The sequence below is a fragment of the Apis florea genome, unplaced genomic scaffold (assembly GCF_048593485.1).
Source record: "Apis florea isolate Af1SG1 unplaced genomic scaffold, ASM4859348v1 contig_2190_pilon, whole genome shotgun sequence".
NCBI classification, from domain to species: domain Eukaryota; kingdom Metazoa; phylum Arthropoda; class Insecta; order Hymenoptera; family Apidae; genus Apis; species Apis florea.
In genome coordinates, this window is record NW_028256541.1 from 1,841,474 (window position 1) to 1,868,851 (window position 27,378).

At 28.2% G+C, this 27,378-nt stretch overlaps 2 protein-coding genes and 1 long non-coding RNA gene across 5 annotated transcripts in view; 2 read left to right on the forward strand and 1 right to left on the reverse strand.

The window, feature by feature from the left end:
- Positions 1 to 29: 29 nt before the first annotated feature.
- Positions 30 to 1,594, reverse strand: LOC147658550 (uncharacterized). The gene is made up of 2 exons (XR_015294945.1): positions 1,479 to 1,594; positions 30 to 1,377 (listed from the first exon to the last, which is right to left on the reverse strand). It is a non-coding gene; the product is annotated as an uncharacterized LOC147658550 (long non-coding RNA).
- Positions 1,487 to 27,378, forward strand: part of LOC147658551 (uncharacterized) — a 42,505-nt gene continuing 16,613 nt past the window's right edge. Inside the window, exons 1-2 of one of the 3 annotated variants that reach the window (XM_086916540.1) lie at positions 1,487 to 2,175; positions 20,874 to 22,042. In XM_086916540.1, the coding sequence (XP_086772666.1) occupies positions 2,171 to 2,175; positions 20,874 to 21,033 (165 nt within the window). In that variant the 5' untranslated portion in view covers positions 1,487 to 2,170 and the 3' untranslated portion in view covers positions 21,034 to 22,042. Of the gene's footprint in view, positions 2,176 to 8,264; positions 8,563 to 20,873; positions 22,043 to 27,378 lie in introns of those variants that run through there. The other 2 variants (XM_086916531.1, XR_015294940.1) reach the window with 2 other exon arrangements.
- Positions 15,256 to 22,042, forward strand: LOC147658552 (uncharacterized). Its single transcript, XM_086916480.1, has 2 exons — positions 15,256 to 19,146; positions 19,243 to 22,042. Exon 2 carries the CDS (start codon positions 19,344 to 19,346, stop codon positions 20,475 to 20,477), a length of 1,134 nt encoding a protein of 377 aa, XP_086772606.1. The 5' UTR covers positions 15,256 to 19,146; positions 19,243 to 19,343; the 3' UTR covers positions 20,478 to 22,042.

The window sequence follows — 27,378 nt, forward strand, 5'->3', positions numbered from 1 at the left end:
ATTATTTAATTCGAAATTAACGAAGCTGATTTTTTTTTTTTTTTTTTTTACTTTTATTGGCAAATTTTATTAGTAATAAATTCGGAAAAAATAAGAGAAATATACAATCTGATTAATGGAAGGAAAAGAATTTCCACTCTAAAGTTCCTACTTTATCGTAAGAGTTATAAAATAGTTATAAAACTTTCGGCAATGCCTTTGTATTATACTAACATCATCACCTTATCTGTCTCGTAATAAAAAAAAATTATTCATGACAATTATTATAGTAATACTTTTTTTTCATCTCGATATTTTTTCAACGTCTATATTTGTCCTTTTCTTTTTTAAATATTTATCTATTATGAGTACAATGCACTTGATAAACATAAATCTATATCTATACCGATCACGTTATTTCTGTATGACAATGCTCTTAACATATTGTTTTATTAATTAAAAACGTATTGATATAGTCGAATTTATTAATAACGAAATAAAAATACATTAATCGATTTATAATTCTTTCGTAAATATTCGGCGATCGCCATGACATTTCGGATTCGCGCCAAAACTTATGTATAAACAGGTACGAAACGTTGAAGTGTTGCCAACAAACACTCCTCCTTAAAATAAGCAATACAGAATCTGCGTGTAATGATAGTTGTCGTGAGAATTTAGTACCTCAGAAAGTTTGATTTTCAAAACAAATTTTTTATGTGAGAACTTAATTCGATAAAAATACTATATAATTGCTCTTATAAAATTGTTTATATTTAACAGTGTCAATATAATTATACGTATATATAATAGTTTTTTATAATATATAATTGATACAAGATTTAAAAACATTCTAAAAATGGATTGTTTCGGATACTTATTTTAAGGTAATTTCCTGTTTTGTTTTATATCGTTGTATAAAAAATACTTTTATTTGTAAATTAATTCAAGAATAATAATTATAATAATCCTTTTGATATTATTAAATAAATATAAATATATAGAGTTTAAAAATGATACTTTTATAAAATATATATTTATTAAAATATATTTTTCTTAATATTATTTATAATTAATAAATTTATTGATTTGATTGCATGGATGTTATGTATGTATTTATTTTTTCAACAAATATTGTATATATATATATATATAATAGAACAATGCAATTATTAAGCTGTAAAATTAAAAAAATTTCATTAATCGAAAAGAAATCATGCAAATTTACATGTTAGGGCTGTAGTTCATTAAAATTCAAGGCAGACTAGTGACGGAACAATGACGCAAAAAATAAGAGCGAACGAGAAGCTGTTTTCTGTTTCTGTTCTTCTCACATGCATACTTCCGTTTGTATTTTCTATCTTTCTTTTTCACTCTCATTCATCCTTTTCTGGTTAGCTAAACCGGTAGTGATGGGAATAACATAACTTTATACATTTTCAAACAAATCATTGTTATATTACAAGATTGATATGTTAAATTGTTTATTATATACTCACAATCTTATATATTTTTATATTTATTATAATTTTAAAATCATCATTACATATTAACAAAATCACAAACTTAATAATCTACAACTGTTCCACCTGGTGGACGGGAGAGTATTACTTCTGTCGCTATTGGTCGCAACTATTTATAATGGTAGCCGTTGGCTCCAGTCTCATTTCTTCTTTCCTTTACGCTCATTCTTTCTCTGTTTCTGACCGTCGTTTCTCTTTCTCTCTGTCTCTTCTTCTCTTTCAGTCTGCAGAGTGGACGTTCTTAAGCGTCGTTAATAGTGTCTCCAAGCATTCGTCCGAGCCAGACTGCGCTGTCCCTCCTCTCCTACCTGAGAAGACCGAAATAGAGCAACGATACGATCGACACTACCGACGCCGCAACCGTGTTGTGATCGAACAATAAACAATAACACAACGACGCGTGTTACGGGATACGCGACTACCGCGACCTGTTGCCGGCTGCCAAAAAGATCCCGCTGGATGTCGCGCGTGTGTCGGTGAGATCGTGAAATGTTCGTTTCGAAGTCTTCGACGGCGGGAACGAGGAATTGTGTGTCATGGCGGTGATCGTTGTACAGAACGGTCACGTTCGCGTACACATGGCTACGATGTTGGCTATCAAGGAGAAAAAGAGAGGAAGAATGAGAAGCTGACTACGAAGCAGCGTGACCACGAGGGAATCACTCTCGATGAGGTAAGAATAAAATAATACTTATTGTGCGAACGATTTTTTTCGATGAACAAGTGACAGTTACTCGATGTTGAACACAATTTTTATCTTCGTTGTTGTCTGCACCACGTTCGACGAGTGTTTGAAGATTCGTTTCGTAAACTCAGAAACCGACGCCTCGTGCGAGAGTCGGAATTCGACGGAAATTGACGATTCCTGTCGAGTAACTACCGAGGCTAGCTTCGTCGTGGTTCGTGTTAATTCGCGATTTCCCGATAACGAGAACACGCGATAAGAACGATTATGAAATCGGGCATACTGAAACGTGAGAATAATTGGTAGCGTGACGTGGATAGTATAAAAGAATAAGTAAAGTGAATATAAAAGAATAATATATCTGAGATTTTTTTTTTATTTCTATTGTGATACGAACTTTAATTTGAATGTTCAGAGCGTGAAAATTATAATGCACGTAGTTGATTGATGACTTTTTATCATTTTTAAAAATGTAAAGATTTCTTTAATACAATGCTTTTTGATAATGATAAATATCACAAACAGGTTTAAAACTTAATATATTAATAAATATGAAGTAAAGTGAAGTTAACATTATGACCCTGACTTTATCTTTACATTCACTTTTCGCTTTTATAATGTCAAGCAAACACGTGTATAGAAATAGTTATTATATAAAAAATTATGTTATAATTTTTTCTTTTTTATTCGATATTTTTTAGCATTATACATATAAAATACGTATAAAAAGAAATAATATTATTTTTAAATTTCCTATAGCGATATTGTTGATTTAATATTGAATATCATGGAATTTATTTATGTTAATGAAGAATTAATTAGATTAATTAAAATATGCGATTTGTTTTTTTTCATATATATAATTTATTTATTTTTAAAAAATAGAAATTTAATTAATATTATAAAATAAATTATAAATCAGAATCAATTTTAATATTAGATATTTATCTGTGTTTTAATTTATTATATAATTTTATAGAAAATTATTATCGAAATTATTACCAGGACTTTAATTAGTTTTAGTTTTAAAATTAATCAAAATTATCATGATACATATATAATTCTTTTACAAATGACATATTTGTCAAATATATGTTATCTCATATTATATTTATTAAAGAACTTAAGAATAATAACAGATCACATTTTTATTTTAAGCAATTACTTTAACTTCAAAATCATTTAAATAAATCGATTTCGTTCTAAATTAGTAATTAGTATAAATTTTATTATCTATAATCGGAAGTATCGTTAACATCAAAGTAAATTATTTTGATTAATAAAATATAAGATAATATTGATTTTAAAATAGAACGGTTAAATAGAAATGTTAATTTCATACCAAAGAAATTATTATTTATATTACATTAAATTGAAAACTTTATTTATGAAATATAATTTTAATTAATTTTTACATATGATATTCCTAAATAAAAAAATTTTTTTGACATTTCTTTGTGAATTTCATTTTGTTTCTTCTCTGAACATTTTTATTCGTATTATATTTTTTTCTTTGCTAAATATTTCTTCTACGAGCTACATAAATTTGTATCGAAGCTTGTGTTATTCTGCCTTTTCAATTGAGGTTGAGATGGAAGCTTTTATCATAGATTATTCTTTACAATGCTCTTATATTCTCAATTTTTGTATTTGGTCTCTTTGTACTCTTCGTTCCTTCATACTATTTCATTCTCAAAACTTTTAATCTGTGAAAGAGCATATAAAAAGTTGATAGAGCTTTTTAAATAAAATTTCGCAAGCAATTTTTAATATGATGCATATTTTTGATTTTTTTAATTATTATTTCTCATATTTGATGATAAAATTTAATTCCGGATAAAAATTTACATTTGATCATTATATAAATATACATATTAATTCTATTAGAATATTAAACGAAATATTATACATAATTCATGTAACTATTTTTTAGATTAACATATTATGATCATATCGTATCATAAATATTAAATTTAGAGAATGAAATTGAAACAAAAAAAAAAAAAAGGAATTAGTATAATCACAGCATAAAGAAATTAAATTTAATGAGAATTTATAAATAACTTATGACTTATGATGAAACGATTGATTTATCATCATGGTGTGCGGAAATATGTGTGTAACTAGCACTTACGTCGACAATCGGGGGATTAAACGCTCGTAGTGCGTTGTACCATTACACAATTGCAATAATTCGAGATTACCCACGATGGTCCATATAGGTTGCAGATTGTTGCGTAATAATGCATAAGAGCCGTGAATACGTATTTCCTGTTACTACGCGTTTGTGCGTTAACAAAGGATGGCTAGTATCTAGAATGCAACTGATTATTCCAATAGCGAGCCAGTTAATACATATATCGGGTGTTTCAGAAACGAATATGTATAATAAAATGAACAAAATGTTTTAATTTTAAAATATGTTCATTAAATAAGTAATTTTGTAAGCATTAAATGTTTGTAATTACAGAGATAGATAAATATAAATCAATTAAGTTTTGGAACACGATCGACTTTAATGGGATATTTTAATAATTGACAGTTCGTGCGGGTGGCGGATTCGGCAAATAATTTTCTTTTATATTTACTTTTAATGAGAATATATAATATGTGGAAGATAATATCTGATACTACGATTTACACAATTTTATTATTATTGTATCTCGTTCGAGATCAAAATTATGAACACGTACATACGAATAAATAATTATATACTTATTACACACAGATTTTCATTACAATTTACACGAAAATCTGTTCTTATCACGATCAATTAATCGCTGTTAATCATCATCGTTCTCGTTCGTTATCTACGATTAAAATACGATTTTATCTGTCTCATATGGATAACTGATGAAATACGATACTTTTCACGTTATTGATTATAGAAAATGAGACTGGTACAATTAGATGACTGTTGTTTTCTACGTAGGAAATTAAACAAGAATGCGTCAGTTGAAACATCAGAAGCCGCTTAAGCGACGCTTCGTTACGTCTTTACAATAGCCACGATTCAGACTGTGTCAGAGGAATGTATGAAAGCCAAAGTCAGCGAAGTGAATCCTGTTGTACAGCAACAGTGTATCATATGCGTTAATAGTAAAACGAATAGCATTCTTATACGTAGATTTTTATTCACATGTATATGTTCAACACGAAATTAGCTCTTCTTCTAAATAAGAAATGAGAAAAAAAGGAAAGAGAGTTTGATTTTTATTACTATAATTATGAGGATTTATAGATTTTTATGTAAATCAATTTAAATCAATATAGTATATTATAAATTCTATGAAAGTCTCATTAGATTTGCTTAATCGTGTTAAAATTTAGATTATAGTTAATATCTCTATAAAAAGATCCGTATAATTTTTAAAAATATTGTACAGATAATCGATTCAATTATCTGTTTATCTGTTAAATTGGAAATAATTTGAATTTTCTTAATTGAGAATGTTTAAAATTATTTTATAGAATTATAGAGTTACGTTATTTTATTCATTAATATCTACTATTTAAATGATATTTAAATATTTAGATTAGAACATTATTATTATTATATTAATTATTATTTAAATATTTAGATTATAGATTATAGATATTAGATATTATATCATCTTAAACGATTTTTTTTTATATTAATGATTTATTAAAATTACTTTTTAATCGACCAATCATCTAACAAGAAATTATACTAACTTTCCTATTGTATAAAATTTTTTTAATTTCTCAAAACCTTTTGTTAAAGTCATTGTCGTCATATATATTAAATCAATCAATACTGTTTGATCGGTAAATATTCCTCGTTGCAAATTAACTTTGATTTAGATCCGAGAGTTAGCATGAATTAGATCTAGGTGAATCGATAGAACTTTAAAGCAAGTCAGAATTAGTCTTGATTGATTTTACTCAACTTTTAACGAGTCTACGTTGTTTTAGTTGAGATTAGTCGAGTCAGTGAAACTATGTGCTCTATTTGATTTCACTCGTTTTTTTTTTAATTAAAAGTAGTCAGTTTCGAGTGGATTTTTGGTAAATTGACATTGTTTCAATTTTTTTTTAACATGCTATGTATCTTTTGGGAGAAATATCTTTTTAAAGAATTTGACAAATATTGAATTATTTATAATTTTATATAACTCATTAATAATTCATTAATAGAATTTAAAAATTTGATCACTAATCTAATTTAATTATCAAAATTGTTTTATATTATTTCACTATTTAAAAATATAAATTGCAATACAATTCAAAAAAGATTTTAACATTATTATTGTTTCATATTATTTAAAATAATATATTTCACATTAATTAGATCAATAATACAGAGTTTGATTGAATAATATGTAAAAGGCATTTTTTATGGGGAAAAAGAAAATAAAAAAAAATAGAATAAAATTTTTTCTAGAAAATCGAGTTTGAACATTTTTTGATTACAAATAATATTGATTGATTCTTAATTGCACAAATGAATTATCGATAGGAAGTTATTTTACGTAAACAACAAATGTAGGATTAATTTTATTTCGTTTATAAATTAGTTTTCGAAAACGCGAATTTTAAAAGTCTTCGATTATATTCAATTTTTTGATAATACATATTGAATCTCGATTTTCTTAAAAACGATTTAAACAATAAAACTTTATTTTTCTACAATTTTTATTTATTTTCAATTTTATTAGAACAATCTCTTATCGATAATTCATTCGTGTCTAATCGAAAATTAGCCTATTAAATTTCATTTAGTAGATTAAAAATGTTCAAACTTGATTTCTTGCCATTGATTAATTATGCAAACGATGACAAGATGCAAAAATTCCTTATATATCACGTACACCGGTGAAAGCAATCCAATGTGTTTGTTTTTTAATGTATAATATTTGCCAGATATGTATGTCTCTATCATTTTCAAACAATAATTCATTTTTGCTAGCAGCAATTTTCAATGTGGCGCATCGTGTGATAAGATAAAAACTCGAGCCCTTTCTATTCGTGGTAATGAAATGCAATTGCGATAACGATATCGAGTCTTTTACGTATAACGTGCCAGTTTTGCAGCTGAACGTAATCATTTAGAAATACACAAGCTTTAATGGACGGAAATGAAAACGAGATTACGCAGTTGTTGCTGTGCTATTTTTGCAAAATTATCTTTCGCAACTGTGTCCCGTAGTCTTTTGTTATTACTAACTTTTCGTATGTTAAGTGTCGACATTTTCTTCATCAACATTGGCACGTTTGATGTATGAAAGTTGTTAAGGTTCAAGGAGATACGTGAAAAAGATTCAAGTTTTATTCATTGTTCGAAATTATGCAGTCTCATTATACCGTATAAGTCTGAAAAAAGTCGTATCAATTATCGATTTTTTAAACTATAACACGAGTGAATTATTTTAATCTTTTTCCATGTAATAAATCCCTAACATACAGGTATCCGTTTAACGTTCCCTATATGAGCAGGATTAAAATGTCAGTTCGTTTTAAAGAAAGCTCAAGCTTTCTTGACTAAATCCTCTTCATTTTTCTATTCGATTCAATTTCTTCTTTTTCTTACTCTTATTCTTGAATGAAGAATCTATAGCTAAGTCATAGTCGCTAGTAAAGCATTCTTCTCGAGACGAAAATTTATTATTGGCAATTAATTTGATAAATTCTTCAATTCGTCAAGCTTTTTTATACACGTATATATCTTAAAAATAAAATAATCATCGATAACCATTGAAAATACCATACTTTAAATTAATTATTAATTATTAAATCGAAATGAAATTACGTCGAGATTAAACGAAAATCGAATTATAATTTCTACGAACACGTGACTCGAACTTCTGTTTCTTGAGATTAAAAATGGCGGACGGTTATTCTTATTGCTTCGCGATTCCCGCGCTTTCCCTCAACTCGGTTTCGCTTTTTCGTTGTTCCGTCGCTTGTTTCCGTTTTTAACACGCCACCAGGCAGAAAATATGGCGATCTAGAATACTCTTAATGGCATTATGGCATTATACAAAATAGAATTGGGTGCTTGAGGGATTTCAGAAGCCGTAACAGTTAACGATGCCTTGGGCTACTTCGAGTGAGCCAGTCGAGCAAAATTTGATGGTGAGTCCGGATTGGCAACAGCATACACGGCCCGTTGGATATATTTTTCTCTGTTCTCGTTCCATCATCGTGGTTCACAGTCGGTTCAAGTTATCGCATACGAACGGATTGATCCGACTTGTCATCGTGACATGTTCCCTTTCTTGCACGAATAATTTCTTCGATCGTTGTAGAAGAAGAAACGAGAGAGAAAAAAAAATAAATTAATTAATTAAACGGCGGAGATATGGCGGACGAGGAGAATAAAGAAGAAACTGATCGAGAGGAGGATAAGGAAGGGTGAGAATAATACTTGTTTTCTTTGTTCAACGATTTTGCTTTCTCCTTTTCTTTTTTCTTTTTCTTCTCAGAGAATTCTCAGAGATTAGCTATACTATACGAGAGTATCTTTCCTGCCTCGAGAAAAGATGCTTGCCAATCTCTCATCTGGTATATGGATATAATACTTTCATAGCAAAGTGTATTAGGGAATAATTTTTTTCAGATTTACCGCGCCACCATTTGAAAATGGTGAAACGACTCGTGGCTCGTTGTATCGAATAGCGCAACAAGTCTTCCCCTGTTTTCTCTCCTCTTTTCTTGATAACTCGCATCATTTATTCCCTTTTTTCTCTCTCTTTCTTTTTTTTTTTTTCTTCTTATTTTCCACTCTTCAAGAAACAGAAGTTGAAAAGATGAAACGACGTTGCAAACGGTCGTTATTGTTGGACGCTGAATATTTAATTAAATTTCACCTGGCCAATGTTTCCGAATTCGAATCGAGGGGCAGAGTTTCAGCGACATTCTATCTTTCACGCCATTTTTTCTTTTTTTCTTCAGCAATTCTTTTTTGTACAGATTTTGTACAGATGTCAAACGCTACTTGACATCTTCCATTGCAAGATATTCGGTCAATATTCGCTTTTCATTTACCACACTTTTCTCTTGGAACCCTTTCATTCACCCTTTTTACATTCTCTTTAACGAACTTCTTCTTCAATAGAATTAAAATATGACTCCTTCAAAAGTGTTTAAACGAACTTGAATACGATGCTCCTCGGTTGGGGTGCACTGTTGGGGAGAATCACGTATTTATAATTTAATTCGTTCCCGGTGAAGTTCTTTCTCGCTTTCTCGCTCTCGTTACGTGTTCGCCAAAAGGATCGTTTAAAGACAAAAATAGTTTGTAATACGATTCTGAGAGAAAAGTTTCTTTCTCAAAAGGAGGGAAAAAAGGTATCTTTCTCTACGAGAGGTAAATTATTCGATAGGATCTGTTGTTTTTAAGGTAATTAGTTTATTACTGTTGATTAACTTTACGATAACTGGGAAAACAAGTTTTAACAAGTCCGGCTCGTTCTCACAGGTTGTTCGATTCTTTCGCAACAGGGGAGGGGGAAAAAAAATTAATGGAAAAGTAATAGTACAGGAAAGTGTTTATTATTATTATTTTTTTTATATCTGTAATATATCGTTTGAAACTTGGAATATGATGTATTGCTTAATATAATTTTATAATTTATTTTAAATTTAAAGTTACATATATTTTGCATACACGAGTATATAAGTTGAATATAATATTTTTATATTAATCTTATTTGTACAGTAATTGATAATACGTTATAATTGTAAATAAAATTTTTACCTACGATTATGTAATATCAAAGGTTTGGAAGAATTTGAATAATTCAGAAAGGCAGTATATTAAAATGATTTATTTTTCAACTAGATAAACAATTTTATCAAAAGACGGTGAGAAAATTTTTATATAAAATTATTTTTATATAGATAATTTTACACGAAATAAAATTACTATTTTTGCAAATATCATATCCGACACATATTCATATTTTGAATAACACGACATTTTTTTCTTTTCACGTATTAATTGAATATCTGAACTTTTAGCTATGCAATCTATTTATTGAATTGAATTTTTGAGAAATTTAAGAGAATGTCATTCGTTTGCATCATAAGAGAAAATAGACGTTCGTAATAATTTCCCTGCCTGTTTATAACCAGATTATAAATCGTCTTGCGAAAGAATGCAATGTAAATCAGGATTTATTCAAAATAAATTTATATTGACAGACGAAAAATTTGCATTCGTATTTATTTATAAAAATATGAAACATATTTTATCTTAATTCTTCTCTTTCAACATTCATTTTATCCACATTCATAAAATGCTTTTTCATATTTTATTTCTCTGTTATAGAAATTTAAATTATGATATATATTTCAAAATAAAAAAAAAAAAATATAATATGTATTTTGGGTGGGGTGAGAATTACCGATGCAAGTCATGTATTTTAAAAAATTTATATTTAACAAAAGATTAATATATTTTTATATTCTCCTCAGTTTTAATATTAACATTAATTATAATTGAAATACAGTAATAGAATACAAGATCGTTGTAAAATAAAATCGCAATATTCGAATAATGAATATCGAATTGATTTTTTGAATTGATAAATTGAATTATTAAATTTCGAGGAAAATAATATACTTATTTATAATAAAATTGAATTAATGACAGAAAGAATAATTTTTATCATAAAACTAGTTTTTATCAAAAATTTTTTAATATACAAAAAAATATATACTTTGTAATTAATTTCCTATTTTAATCTTCTATTTTTTAATGCTAAAAATTTCTCAATATTACATATATTTGCCAATTTTCATCACACAATTCTCATTTCTTCATATTAATTCAATTTAATTTAATTTGATTTCGTTTCAACAATTACATGTCAATTCAATGTCAATTTCAAATTAAATATTATTTTCGTATTAATATGGAAAGACGTATGTTTACATCGTTGTGGAAGATTTGTGTAGAGATAATATGCAATAGCAGAATGTTCGATTAGTAAAATATTCCAGATAATGGAACTTGCAATACGGAAATTGTATTGTAGCTTATACATACGATTAATTAAAACGACATGAAATTATAGCATAGTTCTATTATCGATTGAATCACTCTAATTCTCAATCTTCTGAATATACACAAGGTCTGATTGAATAATACACACAAATGGACAAAAAGTGATTCGTTAAAAAAATAGAAAAAAAAAAAAATAATTAGAATTAGAAAAGTTTTTCGTTCAAAATTTCGAGAAAATAAATTTGAAAACTTTATTGTTCAAATTCTTGTTTTTGATATGTTGAATACGTGTTGTCAAAAAATTGAATACGATTTCTAAAAATTCGCGAAACTATAGTTTTTAAATGAAGCAAAATTAATTTTGCTTACAATTTAAAAATCAGTCAATTTCATTATGCATCGTAGTCGAAAAATACTCGATTTTTTCAAAAATCGAAAATATTTTGACCTATTTTTTTTCCTTATTTTTCTTTCATAACCAATCATTCTATATACTCGCACATGTCATTCAACCGGATTCTAATCTAACATTACCTAGTATTTGCACAGAAGTACAAATCAATTTTTTCCACTCTCATTAGGTATTAATTATTTTTTCGTTTTTTATATTTGTTGCTACTTGACGATCGATCTTTCCAACATTTCAAATGTCTCCTCTTGTCTCCGACCCACGTTTTTCCTCGAGATTTAATTCAAAATTCGAGTTCCATCGAAGGAGGAATTCCTCGAAACAACCGGTCGAAGGAATCGTTTGGCGGAAGATCATCAAGGACAACGTCTTTTTGGCGTTTTTATAACACCAGTTTCGATTCTTCCCTCCATTCGCTCCGTGGTGATATCACCAAGTCCTTGAACGTGTCAAATCGAGCTGACACTGTAAAATGCAAAAAATTTCTGACAGCTCGGGGCGGTGATGAAAAGAATACGTGGAAATTTATTGCTCCCCACGCATCCTTTGATCGCCCAACATTTTTTATTCATACGTTAAAGCTTAATCACACTTCTTCTCGTTGCATTCGCTCTTTCTTTCCTTTATCCCCGATTTTTTATTCGAGATACGTGGCGCGCGCGCGTGTGTGTTTACGTGTGTATACTCGACGATTATGTTAACCTCGCAACCATTGCGTTAGATCACTCGTCGATTTCTTTATATATATTTCGTTTCTCTTTATCTGTGAACGCGCAAAGTGCAAAAACAAGGATTAATATAATAGAATGTCTGGTATTGTTTCGTGGTAATAATAATACCATTTACGAATGGTTACGAAGGTGTTTCAGATGGATTACGTTGATTAGTTATTCGTCACTACGCGTCAAGGTTGTTATAATACGGGAAATTGTGATTGAAAATAGTTGAATAGGATACGATACCGTGACATTTATTAATCGTCTTGAAATACCCTCGTATTGTTTTCTAATCACAATGTAGAATTGATTGTGCTAAAAATATAATGTTGATCGAATTGTTACACAATTGAAAGATTTAGATTGTAACGCGATTACGCGATTGTTTTACAGAAGATTTTTTATTAAAAAAAAACATTACGTTGTCATCATTCTTGTAGGTCTTGCTCTCGAATCAACAATTCGTGTGTGTAACGATGCGATGTATAAATGGATAGAGTTTATTATTAACTTTTTGAAATTTTTATATATCTATGTAAGAAGCAAAAGTCGATCTCAATCTTTCGTATTAATTATTATATTTTTTTTTAAAATAACCGATATTAAAGCAGCCGATTTATCATTTTTGAATACAAATGGCCGATTAATAAGATAATAGGAATTCGATCCTGTTGAAAATTATGTTAATCGAAGTCTATTAATTATTTCGATTTATAGGAATCTTGATAATTTTAATAATCGTTACACGTTGTGTTCATTAAAAATTTCGATAATTTATTAATTATTTGATTTGAAAAAAATGATACCGAAATGGTTTCTATGAATAATGTCTTATATACGTTGTGTGTACACGTGTATGTAAATATTACGTCATATACATAAACACGATACCATTTTATAAATATTTTTTAAGTCAAGAATTTTTCTTTTTTTTTTTTTTTTTTTTTTTTCGTGTCCTTCCAAAACTCCTTATATTCCGTGGAATATTTTAAGATTACCTTGTTTTTGGAACAGCCTTGAATAATACTCGTAAGGCAATTAGTGTACACTTATTGGCAAATACTTTCCGAGCATTCTTTGAGCTACTATTTCTTCTCGTTACGTTATTTAAAAAAAAAAATTTCATAAGATTTATACGTATTTATTGAGTTACTTTCTTTTTTTTTTACACAATTGAAATGTGTAACAAACAAATTGATAAATATATTAAATACAAATAATTTCATAATTTGATGAGTATGATGAAAGAAGAAGAATCGTTACTTTTTTTTTTTTTTTACAGATACGTAAGTAAAGAATAAAATAACAAATCGAAAATAAATATTTTTATTTCGATGATTATTTAATTAAATACTTATTTTGTCTTTAATCACGAATATTTCGTACTCGTTTTTTCCGTGAAGATAGGGAATAAAAATTCGTTATCTACTTCGAGTATATTTTTTTTTGACGATGAGAAAGAAGATATTAAGGTTTTCATAAAATATTTTTGAATAATTTTTCTACAGTTACGTAGGATCAGGATATGTACGACGTTTATATTTGAATAATGATTATGCCTGAAATGTACTTTATTGCTTTACTAAATTTATTTTGCACTTCTGACTTGAGATTAGAATTGTAAAACAGTTGTACGAATAGAAAAATAGTAATAAAATAAAATTCTTTTGAAAATTAAATAAAATATTATATAAAATTTGAAATATAAATTAATGTTGTTTATACGGCATATGATATATTGAAAAAAAAAAAAGATACTTGCAATTTAAATTATTTGTTCGAAAGTCCAGAACCACCACGATTATGACAAATCGTCAGCTGGATTCGATCATCATCTTGCTTACGTTATTGTTAGAATTTATTTGTGTGTCTTGCATATATATATATATATATCCTCGATCAAAATGGAATACTCACGATAAAAGTTAATTCATAAAAGATTCATAGAAAGAAATTTACAATCTTCAACACATACATTAATTTCACTTTTATAATTTATTTTCTAATTATTTCTAAAGTGTAAACAAATGTTGGAAACACAATGAATCAAATTACAATTGAAGACATCTGATTAAATTTTAAAAGTTAGCAAGATAACAACAATAGATATTAGCATTAGTAAGAATTAACATATATATATATAAAACTTCGCTTTCATCCATTGTACGTATTTAAACTTGTTTCGCTTCTTAATGCGTCTTAGATCAAAATGACTTTTCGAATTGCGTTAATAATTTGAACGTATGATTGTTAGTGACGTGTGCATACTCGGTTATTTCTTTCTTCTCTGATATAAACAGATGACAATTGAGGATTAAACAAAGAAAAAGATGGAAAATATTTCATACATTTTCATATTTTCATGTCGTAAATAAATTACATTATATAGCAATATGTTCCTTCATAATTTACAGTGTCTTAAATCTCCTAACTCGTTTTTCAATTTTCGAAAAATATACCCTTTTTTTTTTTTGTTAAAGTTGTGAATGATTTTTGATATGTAAATAATTTTGATGTAATAATAATAATAAATAATAAATAATAATAATAAATTGCAAAAATTATGTTGCAGTTATCTTCAGCCATTAATAATAACGTAGTTCTTATTAATGGTAAATTTAAATAGGAATATTATATTTAATTTCAATTGTCGACGATAATATTTCAACGATATTATCGATAACGTCAACATGATATTATATTTTTTATTAAAATCTTCTTTAAAAATTTATCTGCACGAACGAAGAAATATCAACGTTTAATTAAAAAATTAAAGAAAAGAAAGAAATTAATTGCACACCGTCCCTTATATAACGAAAACGAAATTACGAAGCAAATATTAAGACCCGATTAATTTTCTCGTTTCCTTAGAGATTCATAATTTAACAATTGGCGATACATATACGCCCGTAACGAATCCCTCTATTCCATACCGGTTTCTACTGTTTATGTAGCCTTGTCGAAGGAGAGGGAGAACCGGTAAGAGACGACAACATGGAAAGAAAGACGAAGACACGTCCGTTATAGTGTTCCTCCTGAAGGCTCGAGGCGCAGTATGGCTCGCGGTATCGATTCGTGGACCTCCGGTTAATCGATTGTCGTGCCGTACAATCGAAATTCCTCGTCGATTCCGGCCGAACGAGAAGAAAAACGTATTCATTTGTGGACGGTGGTGTACCATGCACATATCGCGAGTGAAAAGTATCGGTCGAACGGAAAATCGAGCGATCGAAACGGGTCCTTCGACTTATTGGAACTTGGTACCCGAGGCGGGAATATTAACGTCGAATCGAGCGTTGAAACGTGTTTAGATTGAAATTCTCGAGATTCGTTGAATACCTAGGAAAATATTGATATTAACCATCCGAAACTCGACCGACTTCATCGATCCCCGGATCTCGGTTGGAATTCGATTCTCTATTCCTGTTATACCTGTCAGGTATTCGATAACGCTTCAAAACTCGAATTCTCTAATTTGTGGTCAGGAAGTTTATGAGTTTATACAAGTTTTTCCACAGGGATAGCAAAGATCAATTAGCTCATTGTAGAAAATTTTTTCGCGAAAACGCGTATTTATCTCTCAATATACATTGTGTTGTAACATTGAAACGAAATCGATATGGATCATTTTCTAATAAAAGATCTTTCTCTAACAGATGTAAATAAATTTGTTTTGGTACTTGTGATCGTAATGATGAAACATTGAATCGTGGAAATTAGTTGGATTTAAAATGGAATTGAAGGAATAAAAAAAAAAGAATGTAGTAGAGTTGTGATTATTGTGATTGATAGTTTTCGATATATCGTTATTAAGATATCTGTCAACCGAAGTTGCCATTTTGTTCTTATTGAAAATTATTATTAAGGTATGTTAAAAATTGCAAAAAATTTGAATACGTCAACAAATCAACGAAATACATTAAATATAAATACAGATTTCAGTCCGTGAATGATCGTTAGTAATATTTTTAAATAATAAATTTGAATCGAAATAAAAAAAGAAAATAGAACTTCTAATTATCGATTATCTTAACGATATTATTTGTTGATATATCGAATTTCGATGTTATTTATCGAACTTTAGTCAACTTTAGTGTCTGAGTTATTAAAAATATATGAAAAATGTATTTGAAATAGATCGGGAAATATTGTTTTAGTAATATGTTATACGGTTTCAAGATAGATTTATTTTTCTTTGTACTTTGTAATGTAGATTTGACGTATCCCTCCTCCCAGGTTTTGCATTCTATCCAGATGATATTTCCATAATTTCAGTGAAACACAGAGGATCGTGAGATATTTCTTCTTCCTTTCGGATTTGTGAAATTTAGATGAAATTCTGCGGGAAACGTGCGACTAGTATTGTTAAAATGTAAAAAAAAAAAAAAAAGTTGGAAAAATTAAAATGGAGTTCTGGAATTAAAAATCAATAATTAATCAATTTAAATTATAAATTTATATTCGTATACAACCACCGTATGAATAATTGTTCTCGAATCCAGATAGAGATTTGCAATCCAGTGTTTCGTTCTTTCGTTTCAAATCTTTCTATCCAATATCGAATAAATTAATTTCATTAACATCGTCACAATATATACTCCACGAAATCTCTTAGAATTTTCATTTATGCCTCACTCGTGTTTTCATCATTTTTTCAAAAGTAAAAATCTTTCGTCACATCTTTTGAATATATTCGAAATACAATCCTTGTTGCAATACAATTCGAACAATTATTATCGTTTTATGTTCTTCCTTTTACGATGCATACTATCAACAATTTATATACACCACGTATGTTAAACGTATTCGCGTCTCGTAATCGTTTTTTAAAATAGACGTATTCGTATTATTATTAGACGAGTAATTTATGGAAAGAGATGTGTTTTTTTTTTCCTTCGGCGCATAAAAAAAAAAAAAAAAAAAAGAAAGAAAAATATATCCTTTCTGCGATCTCGATCGAGTCGTAAAACGTTTTTATTCAAATTCATCATTCGTCTCGATTTCTCGAAAAAAATAATCGGAACGACATTTCGCAAGATTTAACGAGAGATTTCCTAATAGAAGTGCAAGTTGACATTATAGCGTCGTTTGAATGTTGTAACGCGCTATTATACCATTGCACTGTAACTGTCGCATAAGTTTAGCGTGTAATCTGTTAACTCAAGCGTAACGAACACGAGTTTATGAATATACCTGCCTATTTGATAGACATTTATCACGGCCGTCAATATTTTTTCGCCTCTTTTCATTTTGATCCTACGTTTTCCAATGTTAATAATACAATAACACAAATGAATGAATTTACATCATTTATATTTATATTTATCGGTATGAAACGTGATATTTTTTTTTTTTTTTTAAACGTACGTATTAATGCTACAAATTAGTTCTCTTCCTTTTTTAATTAATATTTTAATTAATGTTAATCGTATTCCAATTTTGTATAGATGATATGTTTCAAAGTAGAAGTAAACTGTAGTGATTGAAAATGTATATTTTCAAAAGACAATCAATAGCCGATCTCAATTTCAATAAAGCGTGTTCAAATTTTCCGCGTTCAACGTCTCTGTGCCAGAGACGTGTGTTTGTATAATGGAATTTTCGATAATGGAACGATCAATTTTCTGATATTGAATTTTATATTTAAATTTAAACCGACGGAATAAAAAAATATAAAATTTATTTCCAATCGAAATGGAACGACAAATCATTATTCCATTCAGAATTAATTTAATATCCGTGAAGTTTCTTACGTTGCAACGTAATGGATTTGATACAACGCGTTATTGTGCGTAACAATCATTTCTATAACTCGATATACTTGCACAACGCAATTTCAATACGAATTTTAACCCTCGAAGCGGCGATGTCGTAATATCTATTATATCCAAAATTATATTGTACAAGAAGAAATATAATAACGAATGTATTCACATTTGTGTGAATTGATTGAAATGATAGATTGATATAATATCTTTTTTATGCACGTAAATTTAGTTAAAATTGTAGTTTGAGCATGAGCATGCACACTGCTCACGAAAGTATTCGAACTCCTTTTTTATTTTTTGAATGAGATATTTATGAAAGGAGCAATTTCTTTTTTGCTCTTCTTTTCTTTTAAAAGAATCGTCCAAAAGACAGATCCAGGAGGACTTGTGATAGCCAGACTTTTCAACAGCTCGAGTAGCCAAATAAACAATAATTCACGAAGCGGATATAATTCAAACAAAAACGTAACGATAACGGCAACACACTTCACAGGATGCAGTTGCACTCCTTGCGAGTGCAATTCAAAGCTCCTCACGCGCTGTGACGCATCGAAACCGCCCTCCAACGCGACGATTGGTCCCTCTCTATGTGCATTTTCACAAATGAAAAGAAGGGATTGGAGGAAAAACCAAGACTCGCGATAATTCATTTTAATCAGTTAGATTAGAAACAGTATATAAACTGGGACAGAATTCATAGACGATACAGTTCGCAGTTGGAGTCGTTACAGTTAGCCACAAAGAAAATAAATACCATTTGTTCACTCAAAGCTTGCATAATAAATATAATATAATATAAATGACTATAGTTTTACGACAGTTTAAGTAGTGACTTCGAGCATTAGCATCAGACGCCACATTTCTGCAATATCCAAAGTCGTTCAGCTTTTAACATTTGGTCCTTCGAGCCGGATACAGTCAAAGAATAAATATTCAAAAGTGAACTAGATTCAGGAAAACAGTGGCAATCAAGGAAGGATTCACCTCGGCATCAGAGAATCACCGGTGTATTTGATCTGAAAGGAAGGTCATCAGACAATCTCGCAAGTCCATCATTCTAATCAATTTTAGCATCTAAGCTCCCATCTAATTCCGGTAAGCTTATTCCTGTTCTTAGCACGTTAGCAGAGATGGAGAATGATGATCGCGAAAATGATCTCAATATAGTGATTCTGGTGAAAAATTTTATAGAAGACGTACGCAGGTATCAAGGGAGACAAGAAGATGTTCCTTCATTAGCGTTCTCCTTATTCCATATCCAGCAGTATCCAGCAATTTTCTCCGAAGTGAACATGTCAATTTTTAGATTTCTAAATAAGTCACTTATTAATCCAACGATCGAAAAAACATTTGACAAAATTCTACGAGATGGTTTTAGTAACGCAAGAGACCATCTTTCCTCGCTGAAAAAATCAGGTGAACTCTCGGCGGATGCCGACAAAATTCTTGCAAGAAAATTAAACACGATAAAGTTGGACGAATGGCAAGAGCGAGCATTGGCTTTACCTTTCACTCCTACCGTTTCCAGGAAAGATTTCCACGAATTGTTAGAAGAGCGGGCCAAGTATTTGAAGAATTTCTCGGCGACCGAGAAGGATGATCCTACGACACTCGATTCATCGATCATCGACGATGCGCTTCTATTTTCTTTAATAGCATATTCGTGTGTGACTAGACAACTCTTAGCAAGCCAAATACAGATGTTTAATGATCCGTTAGGATCGGTAGCGCCGGTAAAAATCCGAGCGAAGCTTTTGATACAAACTACGTGGAATTACGAATTAATGGACGACGATTCAATCCCTTTGAAAATGTATTTTAAGTGGATATCGTTTCAATCAGATTTAAACAAGTTAATAGTCTTCCAATTTCCGCGTCCCGTGATAACAAACGTTTCGTTAGAAAAGAACGAAGAAAACATAGAATTGCATGGCTTTTGCAAGGCCTCCGATAAAGCTTACGGAGTATGCATTTATTTGCGCTCGCTGATAGAAACGGATAAATGGGAGGCACGGCTATTCTGCGCGAATTCCAAAGTAAAACCCATTGGAATGACTGCTTCCAATATCTGGAAATTAGAATTTTATGCCGCGGAGTTACTATCTGAATTGATGTCAAAATTTAAACTTAATTTAAACATTGGCAAATGTTATTACTGGTCAGATTCCACCGATTTGCTTGAGATGATAAACAAAAAGAAAAATATTAAGAAAAAGGTAAAATCAATACAGAATGCATGCGATCATCAGGCATGGCGTTATGTACCTTCATGCAACAATCCTGCCAATATTGTATCCGAGGGTGCCAGTCCCCAATCTCTAGAAACTAATTCCCTTTGGTGGTCAGGACCCGCTTGGTTAGCAATGAATGCCAATAATTGGCCAGATTTAAATCAACCGATAATCGATTCTGAAAACGAAGAATAGCTGTAGGATTTATTGCGAATATACGCTCTAACTACATGCGTCTGCTTCACTTATTGTATTAAATTCACCTAGAATTAGCCAAACATCAGATCTTCTCACCGAGATCTTTTCAAATTGTAGATTCAGAGGATTATGCAGGACAATATTTTCAGATAATTCGGGAACAAATTTTATAGGCGGTCGAAATAAATTGAACAGAAGTTCGAAGAGCTGTACACTCTGCTAACGCAAATGAAATCTCGTCTAAACTCCCAATCTATCACCTATCCAGACGACCTGAATCCTTTGACTCCAGGACATATTCCCTGATCGACGATGCAATACCAAGACAACGATCTGCAAGACGTCAAAGTGAATCGTTTCGGCCGATATCAGCTAATTCAGCAAATGTTCCAGCATTTTTGGCAGCGGTTACAGCAGAGGAACAAATGGCACAAGTCAGGCAAAGCTGATTGCATCCTGCCTGTACACGAAGACAGCGAATCGTCATCATGATCCAAGCAACGATCGAGAAGAATTGGATTGGCACACTCATCTGGATGACAGGGAGACGTAGATGTTATAGAAACATTTTGCAGAAATTTTAATGTGTCGGCGTTGGTAACATATATTACAGTGTTGAAATCGTCAATGAGGGTAGCGTGTTAAGGATAGACCCAGAGCTTGTGAAGCGGTTGGATAGCCTGGCTTTTCAACAGCTAGAGTATTTTCAATAATTTATGTTAGCCGCAAAGCTTATATAGTAATATAAACGATTATAGTTCTATGATAGTGGGTGATTCTTTGAGTAGTAGGATCAGTTCAGGCACCACGTTTGTGCAATATGCAAAGTCGTTCAGTTTTTAATAAGGATGAAACCAATGGATAAAATATTAATAAATTTTCTTTTAATTTTATAGTAAATATAATTTTAATATCAAATAAATGAAATAAAGAAATATTTTAAATTAAAAAAATATTCAAAATTTAATGCTCTATCAACTTGCTGTGAAAATATTCAAAAAAATGAAATTATATCAAAAATTGATAGAAAAATTGCTCTATAAAACTTCATTCGAATTTTCGAATTAAATGAATTTTTCTGTAAAATAATGTTCAAATACTTTCATGAGCTACTGCAAGATAAATGTTATTTCCTTATATTTAACTTTAGTTTACAATCAGATATTATTGAAATAAATTATTTAAAAAATAATCATTAAAATAATATATATATATATATTATCTTATATAATTACGTGTTATTTAAATATAAAATAATCATGTGTTAATCTTCTTGAATATACAAATAATTTTTCGTTAAATTTTCAAATAAAGTCTTAAATATTGTCTTAAATTTAATTTTATTATTCCATACTTCTGAATATAAGAATAAATGCAGATTTTTTATATATATCTCGTATCTCATATAAATTGAGGATATATATATATATTTATATATGAAGGATATGCATATATACGAAGAAAATATATCAAATTACTTATTATATTATTCAAGTTAAATACTTGAAATAAAATATAAAATGATGTTTGTAAAATAAAAATAATAAAATATATATCTAAAATAATGCATTATGTTTCAAATGATTATTTATTAGTTATCTTAAATAAATAAACTATTTAAAATAAGATAATAAATAGATAATAAATAAATAATAAATAGATAATAAATAATCAATCCTATATACAATTATAAAACAATATTTTTTAATTAAATTTAAGTAAATACAAAATCTCAAAAATATTGAACTTTTTTATGAAAGAACCTTATATTCTTATATTTTATATTTAAAGCATAAACTTTCATAAATTATCGTACCTTTGGCATAATAATATAACAATGGATTATAATAACAATGAAAATACTTTGGAATGAAATGTACCTTCAACGATGAATCATAATGCTCGAGGAGTTAGTTTACATTCACTTTATGTTTTTCTTGATAAAGATTCATCGATTCATCAACATACATATTTATTAAAATATGAAAACAGTAATAAGTTAATCAAAATTAATTCATTATATACATTGAATAATATCACAATTTTAAAGAAATAAAACAAAACTAACAATGCAGAAATAGAAATTCATAACTTTGAATCCCCTATATAATGACCTTGCCAACTATTTAACATAAAATTAAATCAAATTAATTGATTTGACAAAATTAAATCTTGCTTACAATTGCTTTTTCTTCTTTCGTCCTGCAGAGTTTCTTCACAATGCTTATTTTCATCACGATTCGTCGACGTTAATATTCTATCATAATAAACGTTTCTCGTGCATACGTTGCATACGTTTTCATCAGAGATAATCATAATTAAGAAAATTTGTATGGGAAATTAGGTTCTCGATTAAATTTTGAAAGTGATTGAATGAATAGTATGCCATTCGTACGAAATTAAAAGTACACGTAAGTACGTCATCACGGTAACATAATACTTGGATAAGTATACGAATGACGTTGTTACAAGGTTGTAAACAACAGTGAAACAGTGACACTGGTGGAGAAAAGAAAGAAAAGTGCATGAGTGCATCTCTGGCCATAATAATCTCATATTGTGTCATCTGACAGTGGTTTATTTTCCTGTACATACATCTGGAAAATGTTCATCGATTGTATACCTTGGTTCAGTTGCTTCAAATGCGGTTCAACCTCCCCGGAAACTCCGAAGGTCTATGGGTTAAGTTTCAAGTGAGTGACTCATTTTTGAAAATTATTAAAGACAGAACAGAAAAATATTTATTTTACGATAATTTTAAAATTTTAATTATAATAATTGTTAATGCTTATGTTATATTAAGTTCAATATTTTTATTTTCACGTTTGACGGTGATAATATACACGTATATAACAATTAATAGATATAATTATATCTTCGAAAAAAGTAATTTTTTTCGATTTATTGAAAAGTAATAAATATCCTATATTTTATATATTTTTATATAATTTAATTTAATTCTAATTTTTAATTTTTACATATTTGTTTGGAATTATTAATATTATTAATAATATAATATAATATAATATGAAATAATAAAAAATAATTTCAAAGAACGAAAAAAATTAATGAACTGCTGTTTCGTTGAAAAGAAAAATATTTTTTGTTTTTATTATCTTTTATTTTCTTTTAATATAATAATTATTTTTTGTGAGAAAGAAAATAATGTTTCTTCATTCATTAGGAAGTAATAAATATTAGATTCTATGAGATGTAATGTTTACATATTCGCTTATTAATAAGAAAATTTTTTGAAAAAAGAAAAAGATAGATAGATAGAGGTGTTGTTTCATTAGAAAAAAATGTTTTTCGCTTGCATTTGAAAAACTTCAAAGCATTATAACTTGATAAAATATAATAGAATAACGTTTATCACGTTCGACTGCAACTCGTTGATTTCATTTAAAAATTTAAAATTTACATTGACATTAACAGCTATGCAGTGATACCGTGAATAAACTAAAATAAATTTGCATGAATCATGTAGAGTCAATTTACAAAGTTTTCCGTTTATTTCATTTGAATACCACGGGTATCTTATATGAAAATTTTACGCAGTTCTCTCTTTCATAAAAATAGAAAAAATTGAAATAATGAAAATTAATTTTGCGTCTTGTATAACAAGGAAAGGAAAAAAAAGAATTACATTTTAATTCAAGCATTCAAATGCTTTTTTCTGCATATTTTCTTTATAAAATTTATCCTTTCTAAATTAAAATTTATTTAAATTTATTCAAAATTATTCTTCCTTTTTTTTTTCGTTTTACTTTTTTAATACACTTTATCTCAGTTTATTAAAAAAAAAATCGATTGTTTCCAAAAGCAGAAAATTGAAAAATGTTTCAATTTACCAAATTATATCGAAATGTATTACAATCAGCGTAACTAATAATTCATTTTATTTTCTCTTTGTATAAATAATGTAATTAAAATGTAGTATATTTCAATCTATAATCGATAATCGTTTCAATCATAATATTTGCGAGAAATCTATATATAACAGCAGATTTATCTTTTTTTCCTCCTTCTTTTTATTGTTGAATTAAACCTGTTCAACATTTTAATCAACCTTTTGAAGAAATAAAAATTTATTTATCATTCGATTAGAACACGCTAAGATCAAAGATATATTGCTCATGGAATTTTGGATCGTTAACATTTTTATCTGTGCAAAACTTAATTTAGATTTACAGCTTTCTATTTATTTATACAATTTCTAGATACGTACTAACATCAGATATATTTTCACAACAATTTCTTTTTATTCATAATACGAGTACAAGATTTTCTTAATTTTATAGAATCTGATTGGTTCTTACCTATATATATATATATTCATATTTATATTAACAAAAAATGAATGGTGGATTGCATGTTTAAAACCTTTCCATATTGTCCTTTTCGCCATCGGATTGAGTGAATATACAATTTATAATCGATTATCGATTATCGTTCGGTTATAATGCTCATTTTTCACGCCACTATGTCGTTTAATAGAGTGACATTAAAAATACATAACAAAAACAAAAATTAAATATATAATAAACGAGATAATAACGAAATAAAATAATAGAAAACGAACATTGTAATTGACCGATCGATAATTGACCGATATTCATTTTTTGATCGAACGATCAAAACAATGTGAAAACGATGTTTATTGATACGTTGTTAAAAACACATAATTGTGGATAAAATTCTAATATATATAATAGCAATTTTTTTTTTTTTAAAAATACTTTTTCTTCCAACATTAGATTTCTGTTCTTTTCATTTGTTTCAGTTGATAAAATAAAGATAAAGTTTATCTTGTTTTTATCATATATTCTATATATATATGTATATATTCTTACTTTCTATTACTATTCTAGAAACTCAAAATTTCATATTTTTTGTTTTGAACCATGATCGAAGGTATGAAAATATTTTTGACAAAATTAATATTGAAATAGATATGTAATTACATATATCTACTTATTTTCATTATTTTAATTACAATCATTTATAAAACGTAAAATGGATAATTAGATACAGATTTGTTCTAGTGTTAAGATCATTTTTAAAGATTTAGAGATCTTTAAAGATATTTATATGTAGTGCATACACTTATCATAACCGAACCTGGCTCGTGAGTTATTTTATCTTCCTTATTTTCAGAATGATATAACGATGAAAAGCCTCGTTCAAATTTATGACAGGATGTTCGTTGTGATAGTTATCTCGTGTGACCAGTATAATATGTCGATAGAACAGCGTTTGAAGTTTGCTTTATTCTCCTTGCCTCGAGAATTATGCACGCTCGAATTTATAACTGGAATTATGTAAAACGTATGATAATTTGGTGGGAAGCTTGTCGTGTTTGTTGAAACTTTCTCGCGATAAAATTAGGATAAAGTTTCTTGTCTTTTGCTCGAAAATTTATCGAAATGCTTCTTGATCGGAATGTGATAGGACGAAACGAATGTCTGTAAACAATAAAAGTCAATTTTGTAAATGTAATTTTTGCAAATGCAATGTTGCGAATTAATAAAAAAAATGATGTTATGTATAACATTTATTTATTGATAAAAATATATATTTGTTTATTAAATAAATTATAGGTTCCATCAAATTCAAAGTATGATTAAGGAGAACATTGATAAATATTTATCAAAGAGATAAATCCTTTAAACTCGATTATTTTTTTAAAATAATTTTTAATATTTTCAGTCAAAGCCATCACTGAATAGTGAGGATAAATTTACTTGGTTTTTTTATTAATAAATATTCTTAATAAAAACGTTATTAATTTAATCTAATTTAACTCAAATCCGACATAGATCATAAATTAAATAAACTTTTGTTTAGCATCAATTAATTTATATTAATTCTAGTTTAAATTTCATCTCAAATCAAAATTAAATAAAAATTCATTTAACTGTTGGTCAATTTAATACTTTATATTAGATTTGGATTAATTTTCAATTGTCTATTGCAACAATAAATCTGATTAAAACTAACTTAATCTAATTTAACCTAAATTGTTTCGGAGAAACGTTTTTGTTGATAAATTTTTTTAACAATCATCGCCAAGTAAAATTTTCCCAATAGTGGTATTAAAGTGGTATTTTGAAAAATAATTAAGATTAGATAAGAAGATCATATTTTTTTTGTAAATAATTACTTTAATTATGTTATTATCACTTGTAATGATAGTAGGTATTTTTATTTAGATAAGAGATATTTTTTTTTTTCAAAAAAATTTGAATTCTTTCTAGCGGACTAAAAATTTTAAATTTTTTTTAAAAGAAAATAATAAGATTTATTTCTTAAAGTTATATGAAAATAGATTTTTATTGAAAAGCATTTCAAGCATTTCATACTAAATTACAGATTTTTATAAATGTTTTAGAATTTTTCATATTTATTTAAGGATCAAACAAATATTTTATTGTACATCTCTCATTTTATCCTTTTGTATGATGTTCCTATTTTATGATTGATTCTATTTCTCCACAATGGAATATAGAATATAGATTTATTTTGACGATGTATTGCGCGCACTTATACATCATCGTTACGAGTTAAAAGTTTAATAACAATCGATTTCCCATATTTTTTTCTCATACAAGTTGTATTCTTATGATTCACGAAATATCATCACTGAATATTGACACGAGTAAATGATGTTTAAAATTGGTTGGTAGTCACGTGATTGTAAATTTGAAGAAGTTATTGGATTTAGAATTATAACTATTATTAATGAAAATTTTTTTTTCATAAAAATGAGAATTGACCCACGAACATAATAGGTTATTTATTTCTGAATCTGATCTTTTATTGTTCTAGATTTTGAATAAATTTAAAAAAATTTAGTGTATATAATTTAGTATAATTTATGAAACGCTTGAAACTTTTT